Genomic DNA, 27276 nt, shown 5'->3' on the forward strand with positions numbered 1-27276 from the left:
CCTACCATCTGTTTGTGATTTACTGAGAAATATCGTACTGGCCCGTGGATGATCTGATGGGTTGAATTCCATGTTCAAATCTGGAAAAAAAGAACAGCACAGAAACCATTTATGATTATTCAATGGCAGATACAGATTCTCTCATTCTTTTTAGTAAGACCAAGTTTACATACTGAAGCAGCTACTGTAAAACAGAATCCATCTTGAGGCCCACTTTTTTATCCTTCTTTGCACAAGTGGTTCTTTTTGGCACACAAATCACTTGCATCAACACAGCTTTGGGATTAGACTTCAGTTCTAAGGGCTGCTTTTGCATTAAAACAGATAAAGCAGCTTGAGAAGCTGGTACACAAGAAGTCAGGAATTTCCCATTTACCATCCCTTTCTTCCCACCATGCCCCAGAGCCACGGCTTGGCACAGGAACACAGCTTGTTATACGCAATTATTGAAGAATTAAGAATTACAAACCAATGCACAACCCTCTACATATCGACAGGTTTCCAAGATTAGACGTGATTTAAAAAAAAAGTAGCTATTGATACTGAATGTTAACAAGTAAAACCGAGGCCAGAGTGTTTTATGTGGTCAAGATTAGAAAAACATAGCACTTCCACAGATTAACACTTTTTGCTGTAACTATTTTAAAAAAAGAAACAAAAAACCCTCACAACTACAAGAAAGAACTCAAAAACCCCCCCAAAAAACCAAACCAGTCCTAAAAGATATTTATCAGTTACAAATTCAAATCTATCATATATTATACAAATTTGTATGAATGATTTTCCTTATCAACTTTAAAATCCATTGAATTTATTTGTCCCCAAATTCCACTGTACTACCCATTTGCTAAAGCTTACAGGCCAGTATCCCCTAGAAAACATGCTACTAAAATAGTACATAATTTTTTAGCATTTCCTTGCTCTCCCATGGTGGCTTTCTCAACCTCAGCTCTCTTACATTGTCTCTATCTCCAAATGCACATTCTCTTGCATTTTAAGCAGGCATTTATGTGAGACTACACAGGAGCACTGATATTTTTATCTCCTGTGATTATCCCTGCATTTCTACAATTCTCTCATTCCCCTTTCATATTCCTTGTGAAAGCCCAGTAAAACTGGATATTAAGCCCCAGGTCTTAGGAAAAGAAAACAAAACCATTTTGCCCCAGGGTCAAGTTCTTCTGTCTACAGCTTTCCATTTCCCTGGTCTCCTTGCCCTTCTATTTAATAATTTACTAGGTCTTCCACTTCCCTGCATTTTTCTCCTCACCACACACCTCTTTACAAATGTACCTTCTATTTGTATTTTTCCATTTTATGCTCTCTTGGTTTCCTTTTCACCTCCCCACATTCTGTAGCCCATGAGATGAGCAGCCTGACATGCTGCTGGAAACCTGAGCACAACTTCTGGAAAACACTTGATCTTCTTTCTACAAGGAAGACCTGAGAAATGCAGAAGTGCAACTTCTCAGTTGCAAATGGTCTTCTCATTACTATTATCATTATCATCCATGCCACAAAAGAAAGAGAATCTAGGGATTTCAAGGGAAAGCTATTTTGCCTGTCCCAGAAATCACAAACAAGTTTGAAGAAGATCCTAAGAACATCATCTTAAGTTAGGAGTTCTGACTTCAAAAAACTATGAACTAGAATGTTTTCATGTTACTCTATGCATCTTATTTAGACATATAGAAGAAAAAAATAATCACCCATTGCCATAGACAATGCTGGTATAGACTGTTTTCAGTTTCAGGATGGTTTTTCTGTTTAGCTGAATTCAAGATGCTTTTCCTTACATCACGAGTAATCAGCACTTAAAAATGCAAAATATCAAAAATGCAATATTATCTTTTGTGAACCTCTTCATCTTTTATCAGCACAATACATCACCAGAAAAAGGAAAAAAAAAAAGAGCCCTTTCTTTTTTAAAACACTACAGATATTTTTTTCTGCAACCATTTCAAAGCACAGAAGTGCAAATTCAGTCAATAAAATAGGATCAGGAACACAAAACTGAATCCAGCTTGCGAAACACAGAAAAAGCACTTCTTTCCTTCAAGCCTAGAAAATCATCTGCTTGAGCAAAAATAACAACCTGGTACAGGCTCACAGTATGTTTGCAGGGCTGAAAAGAAAGGAAGACCAATTGCCACATCTTACAGTCAAAGTTGCATCTCCCAAAGATGCCTGTGTTACAAGGTGCTATTTTGCAGAAGCAGTAAACCAACAGAGGACTTAAAAGTCTGTCTGGAAAAAGCATGAACTACCAAAAAGCACTGTCTCTTAGATAAACTGTTATTCTTCTGACAGGAGCTGAAAGAAGGCCAGCAAAACCCCATCTCAGCAGCTGCAGAGAACAGTCCAGGGATTTTTAATTATCTTGGCAGAGCCAATGGTCCACAGCCAGGGAGCAACTGTGGCTCTTTCCCACCACTGAACCCTACAGAGCAGCACACATCCTCCTCTCTCCACATGCCTTCTCTCACATCCTCCCCAGCAACAGCAACGACCAAACACATCCATCTGTCCTTCTCAAACTGCCTGCACAAAACTCAGAGGAGAACATGGGTATGGGCAAAGGCAAAGCCTGATTTACCAGCACAATATGGCCAGAAGGGGACTGATGCTGCTGAGAGGGGCTGGCTCCCCACACCCCTCTGATGAACAGCACAGGTCTTGCAGGCAGAAGCAAGCACTGCTTGGTGTCCATCTGTAACTGGGCCAATCCCACTTCCTCCAGGAAAAAGGGTTAGGCAAATCCAAGCATCCCACTTGTGGCACCACATCACTCCAGAGCACGACTGCTGGCACCCTGGAGTATTAGAATGGATCCAAAATACGTAAGATTTGAGTCTCTGGTGGTTCTTAGACGACTTAATTCATTGTACAACTTTAAAACAAATGTCTTTTTGAATATGACAACAAATCCTGACAGATTTGTCACTACAAAACACATTACAGAAGAAAGATCAAATGGATACACAAATATCTAAAGCTAGTAACTCATCACAAAGGGCATTATCCATAAAAAGGTTAACTCCATCCTAAAGAAAATAGATTATTCATACTGCTTTTGTGTTATTACTAGTTCTTTCTTTAGTTATTTAGTTATTACTAGTTCTTTCTTCAGTATTTGAAAAGTACCATGAAAACCAGTCATAATAGGACAGGTTTACCCATTTTGTTATGAAACAGTCAAAGATAAAAAAGAGAATTAAACTCAGACAAGCAATAGTCTATTATTCAGAAGAGAGGAAAATGAGAGCCAGAATTTCAAGCCTCAAAACCTGCACAAAAATGTTCTTCATTACTATCAGTCTGCTCTGCAACTCATCGCAGCCTTCAAATGAAAGAATAACAGTGGGTACTTCTTCCAACAGTTATCCAGCATTGCAAAATAGAAAAAGCCATGGTCTCATAGATAGCCCAAATCCTTCACTGTAGCTTTCTTTTCTGTTGAACAGGATTATAATGTTTTTCTATCTTTTCCTATTTTGTTTCGGGTTTTCTTTTTTTCATTACTAAAGGACTGTTAAATTATGCAAAATACAATCCACATCCTGTAAACACCTCAACAGTCTGGTACCCCATGAAAATTTCAGGGCTTTTGTCTTCTAAAGATTAGCAACCAAATGTTTGTCTTTAAATACATGTACACATGCACATATCTATATCTATAGATTGGCTGATAGTTGCATATTTAAATGAAACCTAATTTTTGGTTAGCCAAAGCAAAGTCAGACTCACGCACACTTCAAATAAGAGATCACGTGTCTAACAGAATTCACACAATTTTGGAGGATTTGGACAAAAACAGTTACAAATGCAGGCAAATAACCTTAAGAGTGCATTCTTTTATTTGCTTAGCAGCAGCCATATTAACAGTTTTTATAATGGCCATTTTGATGCATCACATGAAAATAAAATCACGCTGAGAAAAAAAAGAATAGATTGTACATATAACTTAATTTGGTACATAACTGTGCTGAAGTTAAAGACAACCACCAGAAGACCCCAACAAGATTCACCCTGTACACTGTGAGGAACTTAAAGCTACAGCAGCTGCATTCAAATATGGCCATAAAAAGAAGAGAACTGTAAAACAGTTTAGCTTCAGACTTGGGCTAAAGCCCAAACAAGATTTTAAATCTCAAAACAAGATCTTAAAATGCATTACTGAGACAAAAAAAAAAACACAAAAAAAAACAACCACTGAACACTGCCTCAGCTTGCACTTGTAAAGAGCAAAGAGCAAGAATAAAAGTTAGATGAGTGTAGAGGTGAGCTACAAGAGTGACAGACTGCTGAAAATGCCTTCAATTGAGAGACTTGATACTGTAGCTGAAGAAAAAGGAAAACTATGAAGTGTCTGCTTTTCACATAAAACTTGATAACTACTGAAAGCTCTCTCCAATCTAGCACACAATATAACAAAAATAGTGGAAAATGAAAGCAGAAAGAAAGCTCTTTATGACTCTGGATGATAAAAAAGGAGGACAATTAGGCAGTGAAGCTCCACACCCAAGGAACATGGGCTCAATTTATCTTGATGTTTTCCTTTATGAGAAAGTTGCTTCAGCCAAACATCTTTGGGCTTTAGTCCAGCATGAGTATTGGGCTCAATTTAGGAATAACTTATGCAAGTTACTTGCTTATGATTCATATGCAGGTCAGATCAGATGATCCCAGGGGCCTAAAGCCTAAGGTCTATAAAATCTTCAGAAATAGCAATATTTAAATTATTAAGCACAAACGCTCAGCAAATCCCAGTGGCACATCTGTAAACGTTCTAAAACTGCACCAAGCTCTGCTGCAATTCTTCAGAAAGAGGTACATTTTCAAACTTGTGGTTAGAATATATCATACAAAATAAAAAAAAACAGTAAAGGATGAGACTAAATCTTTTGTGGCAAAACTTGAACAAAAAACCCAACTGCTTCTTCGCCTCATGAGTCTTACCGTGATAGGAGAGGGCATGACAAGAGAATGAAGGATGGGTGCTGTAGCAACTAACTTCTGAGCAACACACATCAAAGCTTCTGCATGACACAAACAGGAAAAACCAACACAGTCACTGCTTTTCTAACAGTGCACGTGGGCTGCAGCACAGGGAGCAGGTCTGAAAATGTGTTTATTCTGTTAGAAAAATAAGATGTTATTTCCTTCCTTTTGAACAATGAAAGTCAGGTAAGTTTGCACCACCAAAGCTCTGATGCTGATTTGATAACAGATTCAAGTCTAAGCTAAGTAAACCACTGGTTTTAGTCTTACTCAATTCTGAAATAACCTGAAATCCTCTCCTTCCTTCCCTTTGCCCCTGGGACCAGAGGCTATCACTGCCACTGCACAGCCACCATTACCATTTAGGAAAGAGATAGTGTCCCATATTAATGGCTTATCATATGCTTCATTTTTTAAAATTATTTAAAGCCACTTAAGGTAAGAACAGGTCCAGGGCATGCTGCAGGGGAAATTGAGCTGACCAGACACTACACAGATTACTTTACTTCTTTGCCATCTTTTCTCCACCCACAGCCTGACACTAGAGTGACTGCTTGTAGTGGGTGGAAAACAACAAAAACACCACAAAGGTTCTTATTGAGCAATTACAAGAATGCAAGCCATGAGTAATATCTAAGCCCTACACTCCTCCCGGAAGGAAGTGTGTCAGAACAGAAGAGAGACAATCACCACACAGAGGCAAAGGGAAAGGGAAGCACAGGTGACCTGAGCTAAGGGGACAATGTTCACATGGATGTCCAAGGCAGAGCTTTCCATGTGCCCTGATGTGGGTGGGAACCAGCACAGCTCTGACTCCCCAGCCATGCCCCACCTCTGCACCAGCAGCACCTGAGGGGTAATTTGTCCAGCTGGCAGAAAGAGGGAGGTTGGTGCTCCTGCTCTCACTGTACCAGCCCACAGGAATGAGCTGATGCCATCTCTGGGAACAGAAACTGTATTCCCCCGGCACAGACAGGGAGCTAAGCTTCCCCAACACTGAACCTAGAAAAAAATGCTGAAATAAATTTAAAAAGTCTCATTACACCTCATGCCTTTCTGCTACTTTCTTACTCTGGTGGGCTGCTGTCCTCCATCAACAGCAATTATCCCTGAGTACAATAATGAAAATACTCCCTTAAACACTATTATGTTATTAGCATTCCCTGAGGAGTTGGTAAGAGTTAAAAGGACACCTCAGCTAAGACGATCTCCCTCATCTGTCTCAAGTCAAATGAAGCTAAAAACAAGGACTGAAATAGCAGCAAAGAAACAAGATTGAAAAAGGCTCTCTCTCACCATTATTATCCATATTCTTAGATTTTATTTTAAAGCACCGTAATTTATGCAAAAGAGGTATGATACAACTTTACATTTGGAAAGCCCTATGACTAAACCTAGCAGTAAAGTTTGCATTTGAGATTTCTGTACATCAATGTCTCCAAAATGTGGGATGCACCAAACACTGTCACTAAAATAATTGACTGGGATAGATAAATAAAGCACTGGGGTGCTTTCTGTTCAGAGGTTTTCAAAACTTTCAAGCCAAAACAAGACTAAATTGTATAGGCTGATTTCACTGGCTACTAACAGTAACTGCACCTGCTTTAACACTAAAATTTCCAAGATGTGAGATCCATTACTAGAAGTTTTGGCTCATGTCATTCAAACACCACACAGTCACAGCATAAAGATTCAGCAGTATGAGAGCACAAGATCCAGCAGTAACTTTTTACAATACTTCAATTTTAATCTAAGCAGCAACTAACCTACCACAAATGAAGATGCCTCTCAGCTGCATGCAGTACTCTTGCAAGAACAAATGTTTGTGATCATGTTCCAGCACACTTTAACACGGATTATTAAAAGAAAAGAAAGTTGGAATTTGGAAGGCTTTCAAGAGCCAATTGGCTGGAAGCATAAACTCCTTCAGGTTTGGCTAGACTGCTGGAAAAACTTGGATGTGATCTTTGCTACCCTGGAGCTATGGCATTCTCTGTCAACCATTCCAAGCAAACGAGGGGCATGACATTTCTCAGCAAGTTCCAATTACATGGTGACTCTGTTCCAGGCTCTGCTCTGATCTCCGCTTTTCGAGGGAGGCAGAGAGAGTTCATCAATAAAAGAAACCCTCTGTGGCAAATAATGCTCATTTCTGTACAGTTATGCCTAACCAGTCAGCCAAGTGACAGCCCAGAGCAGTTCTTTTGGGCACAGCTATATTTATTTTCTCTTCTAGAAGCAAATCACAGATATAACTTTCCACAGGGTAAAATACAAGGTTTGTAACCAGGATTTTTAGTTGTGTATGACTTATCAGGATAAGCTTTCCCTTACACAGCAGTCTCTCCCAACTAACTAGACACATTTCTAGAGCAAATGAAATGATCTGACATTACATGATACATAAGTCTCTTGTTTAATGTCTCTTTACATTTAGAACATGAACAATAGCAATAAAGACATCTTTTCCCTCTCAAGCTCATCTCATGGAAGTTTTTCAGACATTTCAGTACTGCACTTATTAGTTTTTGTTTTAACTGTAACCAAAATTAGTTTTAAAAGTTTTATTGATATGTAGGACAGAAGAAGACAAGAAAAAAAAATTACTACTGCAAACACTTCTCCATTGCCTTCCCCAAAGGAAAAGAGAGAGGAAAAGACTATTTCTCCCCATTACATGCAGAATTCAGCATGGACTGAAGAGAGCAACAATTCTGTGCTATTATTAAATCAGGAGCATTCCCCTTATTATACAATTGTCCACTGTAAAAAGTGCTTAACACAACACATGTGACTGTGCACACATGTATTTCCATCATACTCAAATACTGTTCCTCTGGCTTTTGAGTACAACACGAAATCACTGATTCAGAATTACTTATGTTGGAAAAAACTTGAAAGATTATCAACCCAGCACTGCCAAGTCCACCACTTGGATGGCCCAGCCATGTCCCCAAGTGCCACAAGCACAGTCTTTAAGATCCCTCCAGGGACAGTATTGTCACTAACAGGCTACACAGTTCAATGAAGCCTACAAAGACAGGGCTTCAAATACAGCTGCATGACCTTCAGGCAACCCAAGTTCCATAGCAAAGACCCAAGAGAATAAAAACACATCTTGAACGGCAATGTCTTAAGATGGAGACATTAAATACTATTTCTTGTTGAAGTTAAAATCATAAAGAAAATCTACGTAAAACGTATTCTGAGACTAATACTAATGTGAACAAAAATACCAGCTGGAAGAATATATGTTCCTGCTTTGTAAGATTTCTAAGTATGCTTTTAAAGATAATTTTTTAAGTCTTTCAGCCTGTACTAATACCCTAGCAGTAAATGTGGTCGAGATAAATTTAGACTGGGTAGCTGTAGAAATCTGATGAAAAAGCAAAAGAGAAATTTAAGTGCATTACTCGGTACTTTTTTTCTTCTTATTGGACCAAAGAAGAACTGACAGTCAAAACAGACTTACTTAAAGAACACTGAAATTTATTCAATTATTTTAAAAAGTAAGATATATGAATAACGGAACACAAATATTTAAGCAGCTCTAGAGAATCAAGGACTGAAAGGGAAAATAAAGTTGAAAAATTTCAAGTTTTTCCCCTTGGACTGTTCCAAGTCTTTGGAACATGTTTCAAGGTATGCACACAGCAGAAATTCAAGACCTATCTCAGTGAGGGTAATTTCCTTCTAGGACCTACACATGAAGATAACTGAGGACATAAAGCAGGCTGGAGTCAGGCTAACAGGTTGACCTTTTCTTCAAGTCTATAGCTCAAAGGAGCACCTAACTGTGACTTGCCAGGGAGGATGGGCATGCCCCAACCCTGGCAGTGTTGAAGGTCAGGCCAGGTCAGGACTTGAGCAAACTGCTCTAGCAGAATATGTCCCTGCTCATAGCAGAGGGTTGGTTTTGGATGATCTTTAGGGTCCTTTCCAACTCTCAACATTCTGTGATTCTACAGTGACACCACCACTTCCCTGGGCAGCACATGCCGATGCCTGACAACCTTCTAAGTAAAGAATTGTTTCTTAATACCCAATTTAAACCTCCACAGATGCAACTTCAGGCCATTTCTTCTTGTCCTGTCACTGGTTGCCTTGGAGAAGAGGCCAATTCCCACCTGGCTACAGGCTCCTTTCAGGCAATTGCCGGGAGCAATAAGGGTCTTCCCCTAAGCCTCCTTTCCCCCAGGACAAACACCTCCAACTCCCTCAGCCCCTTTCTCCCAACACTTATATTCTAGTCCTTTCAGAAGTTTCACTGTCCTTTGGACACACTCCAGCACCTCAGTGTCATGAAGCATGATTCATTTTACATTACCCTAAAACATCTGAAGTGTACAAAAAATAAAATAGAATACGGGAATGTAGAACAATGTCTATTCCAAAAGCCACTTCTTTAGATCAAAATATCTTGACATACAAAAATATCACCTTCCCTTTGCTTATCTGACTGAAAATCTAAGGCCAGCAAAGTGAAACAACTTCTCAAATACGGCACCTTAAAGATTTTCAGTTTCCTGTTAAAATCAGTAAGAATGGTGACAAGCACGTGTGTGAGCATGTCCACCTTCTTTCCTGACAGCAGGCCCAAGGCGTGCTACAGGATAAAGGGCACTGATAACCCTTCAGCTGAAAACTGTCCTCACAGAAAGCCTCCCACCAGTCTTGTAAAAATAATTAAATTTTGGGTTTGGTTTTTTTTTTTTTAAAGAAGAGTTCAACAGAACCTAGCCCAAGAATCATAGTTGGGCCCAAGACTTGTTTATATGCAGGATGTGCAGGGATATCAAGCAGGCATGCCTAAAAACACACAAAATGACTCCAGAGCTGAGGAAGAACATTCCCTAGGACATTACAGGTTTTCATGGACAAAAATTCACTCTGAAACACCACTCTCATCATTCTGTGATTTTGTAACATGACTTCTGGAATGAAAAGCTTACACTGGGACAGCAAGTGGAGTCCTGCAAGTCCATCAGACACAAGAGCTCCCATTGCTTCTGACTCCTTGGCACTGAGCACAGAGCAGGTTTCAGCCCAGCAGACAGGAGTGGCCTGAGCCAGACCCAGCAGGTGCAGCAGCCTCCCTCAAAGGTCTCAGAACCGCACACAGCCACCTGCCTCAGTTCATCTGGGTGAGCACATTGCCACGGACACACAGCTGAAGCCAAGCTAAACTGCTCTAAACACTTCTCACCAAAAGGCAAGGAACGTGTGTGGCATTTCAGTTCTGCTGTTAGAATACAAACATGGGGTAAGGCTTGCTCTCATTTTTTCAGAAGCATGGTCTACCCTAAATATTACAAGTAATATAGATAAGAACACCTCCACAAAACCTTCCCCCCCCCCCAGTAATCATATATGATATCTCTGCCTTCAAGTAATGTAGGCTGGGGAGAGAAACTCCAGTGCCCATTTTAACAGCATCTTGCTTTGCTGCACAATGCCCATCACTGCTCATTTTCTCACTGATAACCTTTCCATTTTGTTACTAGACCACACTTGTGGGCACTTGAGAACACAGGACTCAAGTTCCCAGTTCCACCTTCTCTCTTACTAACCTTCCTTGATTAAATGCCAACTAGAGCACACTGGAGGTGATCCTATCACTGTGCCCACCTTCAGGAATACAGGCTGGTGTCTCACTACTCCAAATGCATTTCTACATAAAGCAGCAGAACGTCACCACCTGAACTGCTCCATCACCTGTTTCCAGCAGGATTTATCAACACCTTAACTACTGCCTGCTTTGTCAACATCATTTGTGCTCCACTTAGGCAAATGTAGCAACAAAAGGAACTAAGCCACTGTCCTATTAACCCCAAACTGAAATTTATGCATTTCTTTTATGTCCCTGTTACACTGAGCACCATAAATGTTTTCTCCCTAACACACTTTTATAGTTAACTTATACACCACTTGAAAATTAATTTATTCTGCCCTGTTATGTTCCCTTCCTAACAGAAGGGAACATAAAGCACTGTGAAAGACTATATAAAAATTAATAATTAAAAAAAGACCAAGGTTTTTTTTCCACATAAATGTATCAGAAAAAAATTACATTATGATTCAGTTACCACTCATTATGATACCTACTTTACTTGACACAGTATCATTACAGACCTAAACAAATTACACCAGCTGATGCCACACCAAATTCATTCACTTGTTTCAAACAGTATTACCATGCTCTCCCACCAAGAGACATCAAGCCATCCATGCCCCAAGAGAGGCTGGCTGCAAACCCAGCTGCTCTGGCCACAAATTTAACCCAGAGGTTAGCAGCTGGTAGAGGATTCTTGTCACTGAGCCAAGCACACAATAGCAGTCAGCAGAAGTGTTGGGTTAACCTGCAGCAAAGTGAAGCAAGTTTACTTGAAGGCACACATCAATACAAAGCTAGCAGCATAACCATCATCATTTCACAGCTGACATTGTGAGTCTGAATCTTAGACTGAAGCATTACCTGCAGCTTTGCACCAAGGTCCATGCATTTCACCATTCCTCAAAACAGACATTACTGCCATACAAATCAGTAAGAAAATGGATGACTTAAAAGATGCATTATATCCTGCAAACCAGGGCACAGGAGTCTGAGCTGCAGCTCAACTCTACATCTGGAAAGAGGCATCTTATAATAGTGATTGAAGCTCTGAGGAGCTCTCACACCAGCCCAGCAGGGTAGGATGAGTTTACCCTTCCTCATTCCCTTACAGGAAAGATTTTTAAAAGTGCCAGTGAAAACAGCATCTTTCCAGGCTCTCTTTTCTTTTGCTTCCCTACTGAGCTGTGTGACCCAAAGTTAAAGTAAGTAAGTAATCCGTGAAATACAGAGAGAAAAATATCGACCCCAGTTTCTCAGAAAATTTAGTGCAAGTCTATTATACTACACTTGCAAAGGTACGTTTCTGACTTCAAGGACAGGACCTGCTTTTTTAATATGCAAAAATATAACTTGTAACCTTTTCTGAGGAGGATATTTGGCAAACTACAATAACAGGCTTTCAATTTTTCCCCTGCAATTTGTATTCACATGGCAACCAAATCACCAAGCTACCAAGATAGAGTGTCAAAATCATACATACAAATTAACTACCTAAAACTGAAAGTCAGCTGATGTTACAAACCTCTCTTATCAGTGAATCTCTACATCTGTCAATGTATGCAAAGGCCCATAAACATAGCCAGTTAAAGCCCATGCACATGTGCATTACTCAGCTGTCGTGCTGCCCTGTGTATGCCCAGAAGGCTCAGTCCCATTGAAGGCTGATGGCAGAACAGGTACCACCCTCATTCCTGAACCTGCATCCACTTCAGATGCCATTATTACCCAGACTCCAGACACTACAGCCTCCAAAACCTGAACCCTGCAACTTCCACACTCATGCATCCTGTACACCAGGCACACAAAAAAGAACAAGAAGGAAACTGATAAATGAAGAAAAGAGATACAGATCTTTAATTGACATTTATTTTAAGCCTTTCATTTCTTTAATAAACATCTGCTCTCAAAGAGTCAGCTCAGAGCCATTAAGAACTGAACTTGAGGAAGCACCTTAAAACAATTGAATATGTTATGAATTGTCACTATAGGAGCCACCATTTCCAGTGAGATAAAAGCATATATTGATATTTGGTTATTTGCGGGAAATGTATAGCAATCTCAAATTATGCCATCTATTTTCATCATGATTTAACATATTAATCTGAATAGCTCTGAACAATGACAGAAAAGTCTTGGATTTACTTTTAAGTCAAAATCCTACAGAAATGTTCTGTCCTTGTCCCAAACATGAAATTACTTCTGAGATTACACTGGCTCAATGTCCAGGACTAGTAACACCCAGTCCCAGTGCAGCAACTAGTTTCAGATTCAATATCTTACAGCTCTCCAGCTCTTGATAAAAACCCTGGACCACTGAGAAAAGGATAAAAGCAATTTCCTATTTGTTTTTTTTTTTTCTCCCCAAGTCAGGTACCATCACATGTAGTACTCAGGTCTTGAGGCTGACCTGATCAAGTAATGCAACCATTCTAAATCCAGGCAGATAAAACCTTTCAGATCAAACCCAGAAAAAAATTGGTAAAATGGGGGAGAGGCACTGTGAAACAGAACTCCAAGGAAAAGTCCCACAGCAAGGTTAAATTATGTGCAGCATGGGCAAAAAAAGTTGAAGAGGGTACTGCTACTTCCATTACAGATGAAGAACTGAGGTAAAGGAATAAAATCAATGCCCCATTAAAATCCCAGTGCCATTCTGCACTTAGCCCATAGCTCTGTAGAACTGACTCCAAGCATCAATCTAGGCAGCCAGAAAAAGAAGAGCACATAGGGCATCACAGGACTATCTTGTCCAAACTTCATAGTTATTTTTTAGATTTGAACTCAGAGCTAGTCATCCAGTTGCCCCTCAATAAACAAAGCATGCACTTCTAAACGTGCATTTGTTTAGCAGCTATTTCACAAAATCCTACAACAAATGTTTGGGATAGAACAGACACATGATACTCTGGACATACTGACCCCATTTTCTATACATGGAACCAGGGGTGACAAGCTCAGTCTAAACCAAGATGCAGTCAGCTACGGTTGACATAAATTACTCTTCTCTTGGTTATAAACCCAGAGATTTCTGATTTGACTGAATCAACCAGGACAGGCTGCTAACTGCTCACTATGCATTATGAACAAAGTTGGACTCTTTGGCCTCACATCCCACTCTCTCTTGATGTCCTCCATATACAATCTTTATTTCACCAACAAATCCCACTGGATTCCTACAGACAAGCTCTCCTCTACACTGACTGATGTATTACTTACAGTCCATTCTCAGTAGAGGATGAGGCAGGACAGGAATCCTGTTGAAAAACAACATATGGACATATAAGAAATCTGGGAAAGACAGAATAAATTTCTTTGATTCTGCTTAATCTTGAAAGTTTCAGAATCAGTTTTTCTTCATTCATCTTTTAAGCCTTTCCTCAAAACCATGAGTAAACATTAAGTTGGCTTGAACATTTGGATCCTATTTTTTAGAAAAACCTGTTGCCCCAAGAAGCCTTCCAGATTCAGGAGAGGCTCTACTAAAATATCAAGTAATATCATCAAACTATTTGATCTCTGTTCTCCCTCAGGTGCAGAGACAGACATAGTCAGACCTCCCTTATCTTTCCTGATATATTTATTGACAAACTTACCAAGAAATTAATTTTAAAAATATATAAAATAACACACTACACTAACCCAGCCATGCTTCTAACTATTCACCTCGACACTATGTGTTGTTGCTTACTTACTAGGCAGTATCTTACTTCCAGATTACAGGAACTGTTCCAGGTACCAAGGCTACTGGAAAGATACATCCAAATGTCAGGCCACATCCAATGTACCATTTTTGAACAAACACTTCCTATTACTGTCTACCAGGGAAATGCTAATTTAATTCACCAAGTTCAATTCTGAGTCATCTTTATTTTGCTTTAAGTAGCTCAATGTGCTCAAATGTTCATTGCCAAATTCAGACCTGTGCTCAGCCCATTAGACACACCAAAAGCAGCAACAGTGAATTGCTACCACAGAACAGCTCAAACTACATGAGCCTAGAACACTGCTTGAAGAGTTGCTATGAGAAAAGAGAATCAGACAACGTATTAAATCAGAAAAGAGAATACCTAATGCAGCATGCTAATCAGACTGATTTCATCAAGTCTCCTCCAAGACAATCTACTGAGGGAATCTACTGACAGGGAAGAATAACAACATCATTAGTGATTGGTACAGCTGCCAGAAATGCATCTAGTCACACCACAGATTAAATGCTTAAGCAATTGCTAAGCAGACATGAAATTTTTCCAATTCAAACATCTACGTCTAATCTGCCAATAAGAAAATTAAATACAGTGAGCCATTTTACTCAGCACAGCAGTTCCTCATCTCAAATATTATTCGAGATATTTTATTAAAACATGTCAGTCCACATCATAGAAGAGGTTTTACTGGCATGTGTTGTATGTACAGAAGCAGGTACCAAATTCAACTCTGACTGCCCTTTAAAAGTGAAAAAAAATACAATTTCATACATTCAGGAGTCACTTGAAAAATTAACATGTGATATTTACCTGGAGGTCTTACCCAACTGAAGAACCTGTTTTTAACAATTTTGTGCTGATACTGAAAGGATCCAGATACAGAGTGGGAAAATTGAACAGGCTTTTGTAATGGAAGGTTACATCTCTCAGACTTTAAGTCCTATCCTTAACAAGATAAAAAAACATTAGCATAAGGAAGATTTGGCAGATACACAGAATCACAGAACAAATTAGGTTGGAAAAGACCTCTGAGGTCATCAAGTCCAAGCCACGACTGACCACCACCATGTCCAGACCACAGCACTGAGTGCCATGTCCATTCTTTCCTTAAATACTCCACCTATCCCTGGGGAGCCCATTACAATGTCTCATCATCCTTTCTGCAAAAAAATTCCTTCTAATGTCCAACCTAAACCTCCTCTGGCACAGTTAAAGACTACCAAAAGGTTTTAACAAGGCCACTTGCTTCTAAAACCAAGCAAACACTGAGTGCTCAGAAAGGCCAGGCACAAATTACAAAAATGATGGGAAAGGAAGCACAGGATGAAATGGTCACTTTTCAACAACTGTTCTCTGTCATTTTTTAATACATTCAAAACCATGAAGTGATTTTAATAAGATGGCAAAGTCTGCAGATGACAGGATATAACATCACCAATAGCATCAACTGTGAAAAATATCTTAGTTACTGGTTGACAAAGTGGTAGATGTAGATAAATGCAAAAATTGGGGCAGACAGGAAAAAATGTTCAAAATTCCTTTTCAATTTTATGAGCTTTGAATATTACTTCTCGGGAAACGTGCTGTAGGAATTGGGAAAAAATGCAATCAGATATGGGCATACTCAAACCACACAAAAGGAGGAGGCTCCTTAGCAACACTAATGCTGAATAACAACTTTCCACACACCACTGAAGTTCTTACAGCACCAATGGGTTCAAAAGGGATTAGAGAGGTTCCTAGAAGATAAATTCACTAATATTTGGAAAGTGCATAGTAACAACTCAGGGAGTTCCCAGGGTGGAGCCTTAAGGCAAATATTGTTACGTCCCTGTTTTATTATTCTGCCACTGGCTCATGGAGGAGACAGGCAAGAAGGCCAGGCAGGACTTCAGGCACCAGTCACATAAAATTTCTGGTACATGGCAATCTGATAAACCAGTAAAATGAACATCTTAAACTAAACCAAATAGTTCCTTGATTGTTGAGAGCTACCAGAACAGCTAAATTACCTAAACCCAAAGCTGGGAATTTACTAGGCAAGCGTGTACTTTTTAAGTAAGAAGCAAAGCCATCACTGCCTTGCAGTTGAACATTAATTAACTTGTCTCCACTGAATTGGACTGCTTGTCCAGCCAGCATCAGATTTACGGCAGCATATGGACTTCCACCCTCAGAGAGCACCTTTGTGCTCTTCCTCCTCAGAAGCATTTGTCCTTCTGGTAGTTCTGGAAAGCAGCAGAAAAGGGAAGTACTGCATGTCTTGTACATCAGCTGCAGGAATCAAAACAGTAGTCAGAAGTGAAACAAGTCCAAACCAAATGTTCAGTAAGTGCTCAATTATTGATCTGCTACAGGCTATGTTACTGCCCCAGTTAACTCTTGAGGTCAGTGCACTGCCATGCTGCAGTTTTTCTGGTTGGAACAATGCTTACATACCACTTCTCACTAAATACATGTTCATCCACTGCAAATTGCCTAACGATGTGGACAAGCCAAAGAGGAATTCATGAACCTTCTTTTTCCTACTGGTACAGATCTACCCTAAAGCCATAAATTAAACATTTGTAAAACAATGACAAGATTTTCTAAGTTCTGCAGAAAAAAATTACTTTTCTGTGGAAAGGAAGGGAGGCTTTAAGTTTTGTGTTTTGAGTTGCCTTCTTTTTTCTTCTTGAAAATGGATTAAATGCACAGCATTTTGTAGGCACTTCCATGAAAGAACACAAGATTTCAGTTTCCATCTGGGTTACTATCATGTGAAAGCTCACCCAGCAATGGGCAGGGGAGGTGCCAAACCACAGGCTAACTCCAGTTAGTATCTAGAAGTTCTTGGTGAACACTTTTACTGATATTTATTTCACATGTTATTCAATGTACAGCTTATAATGCATCTATAGAACAAAGTGAAGTTTCAACAAAGCTTTGGCTGTATGGAGGGACTGGATCCTGACTTCACCAGGTGCCTGCACCAGGCTGCCTGACACACCTAAAGAACAGCACTGCTCAGTGAGACACAGATAAACTTTTAACACTCCACTAAACGCAGATCAAAACTGCTACTGTTTTTTAAACATCCCAATAATTTCTGTCAATGTTTTTCAAAATACCACAAGTTCGTGTTACTAAAAATTAGATACAGAAAAATGTTCAACGTAAGGTCTGCATTCTGACACACATTTTAAAAGAGAGATTTCCCACACTTTGTAAATCATGATCACTGCCAGCTAGAGAGGCAAATTAGAAATGGAACATAAAACAAATTAACAAAAAATCCTCAAAGCATGATGTTTAAATGTTCCCTCACTGCTTTACAGTGCTGTATTATGATTTGAATGACACAACTGGGCTCTGAGAACTTAGATAAGAAAACTCTCTTGTCTAGAAGGCAACAGAGTTGTCTTTCTCTGCCTGTCCCTCATTCACATCTGAGTTGTGAAGAAAAATGGCTTGACTGACTAGCTTTACTTACTGCCTGTGACTAGTCTGGATCCAATCTGTACTCCATCCTTGTCATCCCCTCAAAAACACACAATTTGATTATATAATCTCCAGATATGTGGGAGGGATTTGGAGGCTTGCCTGAAAATCTGCCACTTCTTACACATTCAAAAGCTCAATAGTTTCTCCAAAGTACACATCCATGTAGGTGAAATCACAACTGAGTTCTTTCACTCTATATCATCAAAAACCAAAGGCTAAAAAGGCAGGAGGGTAAAATTAAAAAAAAAATCACAACACGCATGACATCTATACAACAGTCTGAGCTTGGTCCTGCCATAAATAAGAACAAAGCAAAAAAAAAAGTTAATGGCTTTACACCAATTTATACTATCCAATAACTTCAGTGGTCTCAGTCAAAATACCAGCAGATCAGCCACTGTAAAATACAGTCACCAGAATTGACATTGACGTCACCGCTGCTGGCAGCTTTTTCTGAAATCTGTGGACCAGCTGAACCTTGGCCTTCTGTCAATAAACACTCAGGAACATACCACACCAGTAGTCCCAGTGACAAAAGTGTTAGACAGGTCTTCTGTTCCCTTTATCTCTCACTCTTCTGTGTGCCCTGGTCTTCAGGCAAATGACAGTTTTTCATTTCTGAATAAAGTCAGACTGTTTTCATTGACAGGCTAAGATTTTGAAAAATATCACAGAAGAAGTTATAACATTCAATTTGCAGTCTAAAGAAAAGCTCCAGTTATTCTGTTTGAAGACTCCCTGAACTGAAGAAAAGCATAGAAAAGAGACAAGGTTCAACTCAACATATTTTTACAGCAGAAGCACTAGCAAGCTGAATCCAGCTGAAATGTATCAGCCTTTGAAAAATCATTAGCATCATCTTTGTTTTCTCTCTCTCAGGCTTTAAAACCTGAGGCTGTCTCCAATCTGTATGACTTCAAAAACAGAAAATTATTTGTCCTCAATATGATCATATCTCATACTGAAAAACACTTTATTAATGTTTTCATTTTGCCCCTTTTTTACTTTACATTTCTTCTTTAATGTATGCAAATGAAACTTCCACAACTGGTCACCAATTTGCTCCCATATAAATAAGTGGAAAACAGCTGATATTTCTGAAATATTTTTGAGATCTTAGTCACTTGTCAACAATGACAAGAGATGCCATAAGTTATTCTGATCAACTGAATATGATAACATATTCTGAAAGTTCACAATACTTCATTTCTTCAAAATACCAGGATGACTGAAGCAACAGGAGCAATTTTTGAGACATCCATCTCAAAAGTCTGCCACGTGCCTCATGCTTTAGGCACATAGAGTGTTCCAGGCCCACAGGCCATCAGCTACCAGCATTTCCAGTGCTGTCTTTTCTTCAGCACAGCAACAGGAAGGTTGGCACTGCAGTGGAGACAAAAGGCTGGGTGTCCTGAGTTTCAGGGAAAGCATTCAACTCTGTCATGGATTCCTAATGGTTCAACCACTGACACTTTTCAAGCCTTTCAGAAGAACAGCTGTTTCTTGCTCTAAGAATGCTATTTAGCTTCTCAAGGCTCATGTAGCAGTCAGCAAGGGACTGTCTGCACTAAAGCAACACAAGATAATTTCAAATCAATAGCCACGCGCAGTGATTCAGAGGAAGAGTTTATGACAACTTTTAGATTTTCAGAAGTTGCTACTAACCTGGCATGCTCTGCTCCATCCTTTAAAAAAGAAAGGCTCTGCTCTCTTTAAAGAGCAGACTCTTTAGCATGTACCCACCAAACTAACAGGACTGACTAAAACATCCAAACTTGAACCAAATATCTGAAGAACCAATGAGAACTGTTGAAAAACTTTACTTTGCTAAGAAAACGAGTTTGGGGACTGGAGGATACCAAGTAAGCCAAGAGGACAGAGCTGGCATGGGGAAGGGGAGAATATCATTGTACTAACAAAAAAATTGTGGATCTTCCTCCTGAGCCAAAGCAGAATTCCAGAAGTGGAAACAGACCAGAGGGTAGAGATTTTTGCTTAATCTGTGTGTAATTTATACTAGAAACTAAAAAGCAATGAAGGCTTTAAACAGTTAAACAGTTGAGGGTGACACATAACATGCTCCCATACACGCACGGGGTGTCTCAGAAAATCGATATGGATGGAGATCTGGGACACTGTCATATTTAGGTTCCAAATATCCTGGAAGTTAGCACAGACCTGAGAGCTGAAGGCAGTTAGGGTGTTCCCCTGTCTATTTTGTGACAGGGTAACAACAGGCCTAAAACCAGGAAATCTTTCAGATGTGCCAAGAAAGAAACAATACTAACACTTCCTGAGACACAGAAGGCACAGCAGATGTCCCAGCACTGCCGAAATCTGAGACTGAGGAGTGTTCAAGTTGATTAGTGTAAGTTCCACCAATCTGACCAGTCAGATATACTCTGAAGAAGACAGCACACAGCAAATCAGAATTCCTGCATTTCTGCCATTGGGTGAATCCATCATTCCTGAGTAAGTTTCCACTTACTGACACTGCAAAAAGCAAGCACAAAAGAGCTACTCTTGAGCTTTAGGACACTATACAGGCAACCTGTGTTGGCCTACTCTCATTTTTTTAAACATGAAAAACCAGAAAACAGCAGAAAACTATTATGTATTTCCCAAAAAATTGGATAGGATTACACCTTTTTCTTCTGGTAAGCCATAAGTTTGTTTTCTCATCTTTTGTTCCAAGTTGGTCACACTGGTGTCAGAAGAAACATATTTTTACAGAGGGCAATCCTTTCGAAAACAGAGCTTTGTTCACTTCTGACTCCAAGATGACTGAAACAAAGAGAAGTTGGTCTCCAAATAGCCATAAGAAATGTCTGTTAAAATGCTTTTCCCACAAGAAAATTTCTTATTATTTTTAACTGTCATAAGAAAAACCTCTCTCTGCCCTCTCTCCCACTTCTTATCACTAGAAAAATTTCATAGCCATTCTATAATGAATTAGTATGTCTGCAACTGTCATAAAGTAACACACATACAATCAAGTGGAAAATTGTTCCCTTCAATCCTTCACTGAAGCCAATAAGCAATAAAAAATAAAATAAAATTACTAGAACAGAAGCTTTAAAAATATGTTTATTTGCCTCCCTTTCTTTTACCAACATCTTTTTTTCCTTATTGGATTTCTCAAAGAAAAAAGAAAATTAACAGCACCAAGAACATTCTTAAAGCCACCTTCATATTGCCTGAAATGAAAAAAAGCACATGAATGCAAGTTCTTACCAGCTGTGTATAACCTCTGCATTATCACAGATTTCACCATTTACAGGCAAGATGGTTGATTCAGCGTTAATTTTCCTTACAACATATGCTTTTCTGCTGAACAAAACTCTCAACAGAAGTTTTAAAAACTTACAAATTAACACATGAGTAAATGCATTGCAGAGGCCATAAGGCAGTTAGTACTGTCAATTTATGTATATGACATTGCACAGCAATCCAGGCTGCCCTAGTCTCTAATGTACTCACAGAATCTAACCCCTATTTCTCATTGGCTCACTCAATTTCTAACTTTCTCATTTCTACATTGGCAACTCGCAAGCTTCATTTATCTTCTATTCATAAAGGGAAAAGCAGTAAAGGCCTAGGAAACAACAGAGCAGCACACAGAGAATGGAATTCCACTATGGTCAGTTAGCTATCTCAAGCGTTTGTTATTTGTAAGCAGATGAAGATTCACACAGTTTATTGGTAAAGATCCTTGATGAAAGCTAAATAAAAAGAGGAACCTATTGTGCCATTATTATTTGATTTCAACTCAGACCTAAAGCAGAGGTTGAAGAAATATCTTGCTATGGAATACCTTGCTTCTAGTCACTCCAATATCTCCTGCAAATATTTACACTCTCAACACTACACACATACAATAAAGTGGAAAGTTTTCCCTTCATCACCTCCCTGGGTGCAGCATGGTGTCCACCCAGCTGTTACCTTCCATCTGAGGGTCTGCTCTTTTCTCTTGAGGAGATTATTAGTCTCTTGAGACATTTGTATATACACATTATTTTGGGAACTAAAAATATTATTACACTGTTGGAAAAATTAACTCTTCTGCTCTCAGAAGCACAGAAATGAACTTTGCATCATGTTTTGGATAAATTACCCTTCAAACTGGATTTCATTATTTCTTTAATCTTCAGTAAACCAAACAAAAAATTTAAATAGAATTATCTAACCCAGGTCATCAAAAGTAACCTCTTCTACAATAGACATGACAATTTCCCCATCTCCAAGTATAACTAAGTCTGTCTAATCAGTAGCAGGTGATGATCATCCACCACTTGGCTGTTACCCCTCTTATGCATGTTCCATTTCATCCAAGCATGTGCTCTAGTACATCCTTTCACATTCATTTCCAATGCTGCCACTCTTTCAATGTTCTTCTGATCACATCTTACTGGCTAATAAAACAATTGGATAATTTCTCTCTAAATACTCTCTTGACCACAATAGGCTACAAAATCTCAGCCAGAAGTTACCATTCTCAGAAAAGTGGAATATGTGCACTTGAAAAACACCCAAGTCTCAACTTCAGGCATCAATGTCTAGGGCAAAACCTTGAGAAAAATAAACCAGTTACCAAGTTGGTATAAAACACATTTTCAAGACAGCCAGAGGGTACCGAACAACAGTAGATGGCTGTATTAGGAACAAATTCAGTGTACTTTACACTAGCAGCTACATCCTAGCAAATAGAGCCTGACACACATCACATTTAAAGTGAGCTATGTGTTAGCACACTTTCAAGTGTATACTTTTATCAAGTACAACTATCATTACTGACACCTTTGAAAGGCAGCACAAAATGCCACTAGAAGCTACCCTTGTTATATCTCACAGCTTATCATTCTGAAACAGTTTGCATATTGTTAGGGGTGACATTCATTTAGGGACCCTCATCATCATGTAAATAAAAAAGGTATCATTCAGCATCTTCTAATGAAAATATAAAGCTTGGCCTGTATACAGTTTAATCTTTAATTGAATACAGTTGCCTATCTAACCCATAGATCTTTCTTCCTTGGTTAATAAAAAACATTCCTATACAAAACAGATTCAGCCTATTCTACAACTGCTGCTGGAATGGACACCTGGCTGCCAAACTGCTCCAAAATCAAGTTTCTACTAATAGTTGAAAATATAAAGTAAGGCCTTCCATTTAGGATCATATTTCTTGCACTGCACCTTTGAATCTATCATGCACTACAGCTGATACTACACAGTTAAATTCCCTGTTGTGCATCAAATGAATGGATGTTGTACCATCATCCTGCCATACTACAGCACTGGCTGGAGAAGAGCTGTTGGTTTTAAGCTACAATGACCAATGGCACAAATGACTATGTCAGCAGACTGGCTAACAGATCTAGTTTTAAACCACAAAAACATACGCTGCTTATTTCACAAGCAAATTGATGCTTATTACTTCAAAGGGAGATGTCACCAACCATTAGTGAAAGTGAATATGAATCTCATGCTCTCTCCATTTCCAGCTTTGATACCTTGATCTGTTTTCATGTTTTCCCTTGCCAGAATGTTTCAGACACTTGAGGTGCTTATGAAAGATATTACCTTTTTTTTTAAACAGGATTGTCCTTAGACCTTGGAGTTAATTCAGGAAGATTGTTAATTAAAAACAACATAGGCCTCCTGTAGGTGTTCTCTTTTTCATCTTGCTTGAATTCCCAGGAGTCTAGCTTTCCCCAAAGACAGCTCAAGAGGAAAATTGTGACAGATGCCTGCAATGTACAGAAACAGCAGGAAGAACAAAAGCAACAGGGAGCAGAGACTGACTGAAGCACATGAAGGAAAAGGAGAAAAGGAGGTAGAATTATGAGGTAACTCAGCAATTGAGGCAGCCAGCCACTCAGGAAAGGAATAAACTTGAAAGCCCAAAATAATTCCCTTCTCATCCTTCTTTATCTTCTTCCTTGATCTTTTTTTTACATGACATGGTGATAGATAGCTGTAACAGAGCTGATTTGACCTAATTATTTTTAATGTTAAAAGAAACAAAGTGTTGAAGATGCTAGTAAATAAAGTATGACAAAAGTAAGAGGAAAAAATACTAAAAAATAACACTCCAATGGACATTGCACAAAAAACCTGAAATATGATTTCACACTCTTACAGTGGGGTTTTCTTGTTTTTAAGAAAAAGAACAAAAAACTTTCAGCCATTAGGAAAAAATGTTACACTAAAGAATTTTATCACTCAGTCATTCTACATTTGTACAGATTTGGTTGATTAGCTGGAAGATCAAAAGCCAAAAAGAACATCAAGGAAAACAGTTACAAAACAGATTTCAGAAAAAAAACAAAACAAATCAGGCATTCAAAAATATGCCGGGTCTTTTTTACCACAATCATCCCTTCTGGAGCTTGAAAGCGTATAAATAGAAACCTTTCACCAAGAGGTTTATTACATTTCATCAGGAAGCCTGACACTTCAGACAATGAAGGACTTCACATGAACATATTAGTCATGAATTATTAATAAACAGTCAGCTGGTTCAGCTCCTTTAAAAGCAGCTTGGTTCTTCTGTTTCTTTTAGCTGCTACCCTCCTACTTTCAACTGTAAGGCAGACAGCAACACTTTTTCCTTCCTGCCAAACCAGGAAAATAGTTCTTAAATACACAGGCTGAAACAACTTTCTAGATGACACAGAGATACAGTACGTCACTATTGTCTAAATAATTCTGAACTCCATAAGAGACATAAAAGTTTAACAGCTTGACTTAAGAATATTTTTAATAACAATTCACAATTTTAAAATTGTTTTGTTTTCCTTATTCCTAAAATATTGTAAGGCAATGTAAATTGTTTATTAATAATAATTTTAATACCTTGTGATGCTTAGCATGAAGCAGGCAAACTGCATGTTTTTGTATTCCATAGTAAAACAAATAAATGTTACTGGTAGAGCACACCAGACTCAATCAAACCATCTGCATTTCTCCCAGATTACACCTGTTTTATTCTGTATTATAGCTGTAATAGAAAATAAAGTTCTGTTCTGAAATAAGAGATACAGTTGATAGGTTGAAGGAAATTAGTCCATTTTTTCCTACTTTTTTATAAAGAGAACCTGTATCCTTTTTGCCTTTAGAAGCAGAAATACCTACAGTATTATCTGAGAGTTCTCCAGATATATCCTGTGATCTTTGTATCTTAAACCAATTTCAATTTCCCTTGTAAAATCCAAAAAAGCAAGCTTGTCTGTCATTTTATACAGCCTATGAGGGTAATTTTACAATCACTTTTAATATTTGTTCCTGTAACAAAATTTCTAACACCATTTATCCTCCTAACATATGATAGTCACTACATGAACATATTTTCTACTTAAACTAAATTAATGCAGCACACAACTCAGGCAGATATAACACCTTGAAGGCCAGCAGTATTTATGGTTAGGAATGTTATGCTGGAAATGTCAGCACCTCAGTACAGGACACGAATCCAGGAGAGCGCTTCTCTTGACTTGTCAGATATTCTACCATGGAGACAATTTAGTTATTCTGCTCTGAACCCCAAAGTACCAAGTGGACACTGCAAAAGAAGCATTCCCAAGCTGGCAGAAAGATGATATGATGATGTACAACAAGTTTTGCTCACAAATGTGGCAATCAGGGTGCCAGTGATACACTTAATGAAGTCACAAGACAACCCCAAGAATCAAACTAAGTGTCTGAGACCTGTCCAAACACTTCTTGAACTCTGGCTGGCTCAGTGCTGTGATCACTTCCCTGGGCAGCCTGTTCCAGTGCCCAATCATCCTCTTCAAGAGGGGGAAGAGCCTTTTCCTAATAACAGTCATAAACCCCGCCTGGCACAGCTGCATGCCATTCCCTCGGGTCCTGTCACTGGTCACCAGAGAGAGGAGATCAGTGCCTGCCCCTTGCACATGAACTACCTCTTTGAGGCTGTCCTCATGTGGTTCTTCTGCGCTTGTGTATCAGAACACATGGACCAACAGCCTCCTCTCTCTGAAAGCAGCCAAGAAAACCTAAAGCAATGTCATTAGAAATAATTTGCATGTGAAAATACAATTTTCATGGAATTTACACTGAAAGGTGTAAAGCACACATCAAAGAATCACAGAATCAAACAGGCTAGGATAGAGCTCAGACTGAGTCCAACCTTTGCCTGAATACCACTATATCATCCAGACAGTATCACCGAGTGCCACATCCAGTCTTTCCCTAAACACCTCCATGGAAAATGACTCCACCACCTCTCCAGACAGTCAATCTATAGTCACCCCTCCTGCAAATAAATTCCTCCTAATTTCCAACTTAAACCTGCCCCAGTGCAGCTTAAGACTATCGTCTCATCATGTCACTGATTGCCTGGGAGAAGGCTGACCCACACCTGCAGGCTACAACCTCCTTTCAGGGAGTTATAGAGAGTGATAAGATCATCCATGACCCTTCTCTTCTCCAGGATAAACACTCTCAGCCCCCTCAGCTGTTTCTCATATCACTTATTCTACAGACCCTTCACCAGCTCTGTCGGCTTTCTCTGGACTTGCTTCAGTATGTCAATGTCCTTTCTAAACTGAGGGGCCCAGAACTGGACAGCGGACTCAAAGTGCAGCCAGTTTCTATTATTCTGAAATAACCTGCATCATTACCCTAATTGTTCCCATAAATATCCTGAGATATCCTGCTATCTCCTGTTTTTGACAAAAAGCAAACTCTTATTACTTCTCCAAGGTACCATTCCACAACTGAAACAAATACACAAGGTAATGCTAATGTATGAGTATCTCATTGCACTGTATTCCAAAAAAAAATTGTACTTGGGAAGGCTAATAGTCTTCAGCACTCTCAGCTGATAAGCTTGTTGCCAATATGCAGATTTCGCCCTATTACTTACAACTTTGGAAAACTTTGGGAAAAGTGACCAGAAACCTTTCGGCATAGTTCTGAGACTTTGGGAAGTTCAGCCAAAGTAGTTTGGTCTGAGTGCAGCCTTTGTCAGGCTTCCTTCACTTTGACAGCCTTCACTTACCCCAGGTGCACACTTCCCCTTCCCCCAGGGTTACAGAGGCACTAGGTTGTCATCTTATTGCAGGGGTTCCACACTGTTGTGTCCTAATCACAAAAGTTTCATATCTGCTTGGTGTTTCTCGTGGGCATCTCCACCAAGCACTGACTCTTTCTTCTTCACAAAGCAGCCAAGTGACTCCAGTTCCCTTCTCACCCAACCACCCCACACTTACATAGCACTCTTCTTCTCATTGGTTACAGCTGTGGCCTGTTAAACTCAGGCCTGTTCCTAATCTTTGCTAATTGGCCCAGCTGCAACTCCTTAGGGGTAAGATTTCTTTCTACACTATCTTTATTTTCTCGTATTCTATCCCCCACAGCACTACACACACACGAGGCAGCTGTAGGAACAAACCTGCAGCACCAAATGAAGGCAGCAGTTAATAGAAGCATCTCTTCCTCTCATCA

General features: G+C 39.2%; 1 protein-coding gene across 2 annotated transcripts in view; it reads right to left on the reverse strand.

The window, feature by feature from the left end:
- Positions 1-27276, reverse strand: part of CCNY (cyclin Y) — a 120381-nt gene that overhangs the window by 46448 nt on the left and 46657 nt on the right. For both annotated transcript variants that reach the window (XM_030943738.1, XM_030943740.1), the window contains exon 2: positions 6-80. In XM_030943738.1, coding sequence (XP_030799598.1) covers positions 6-80 — 75 coding nt within the window. The remainder of the gene's footprint in view (positions 1-5; positions 81-27276) is intronic.

Source organism: Camarhynchus parvulus, chromosome 2, assembly GCF_901933205.1.
Source record: "Camarhynchus parvulus chromosome 2, STF_HiC, whole genome shotgun sequence".
NCBI classification, from domain to species: Eukaryota; Metazoa; Chordata; class Aves; order Passeriformes; family Thraupidae; genus Camarhynchus; species Camarhynchus parvulus.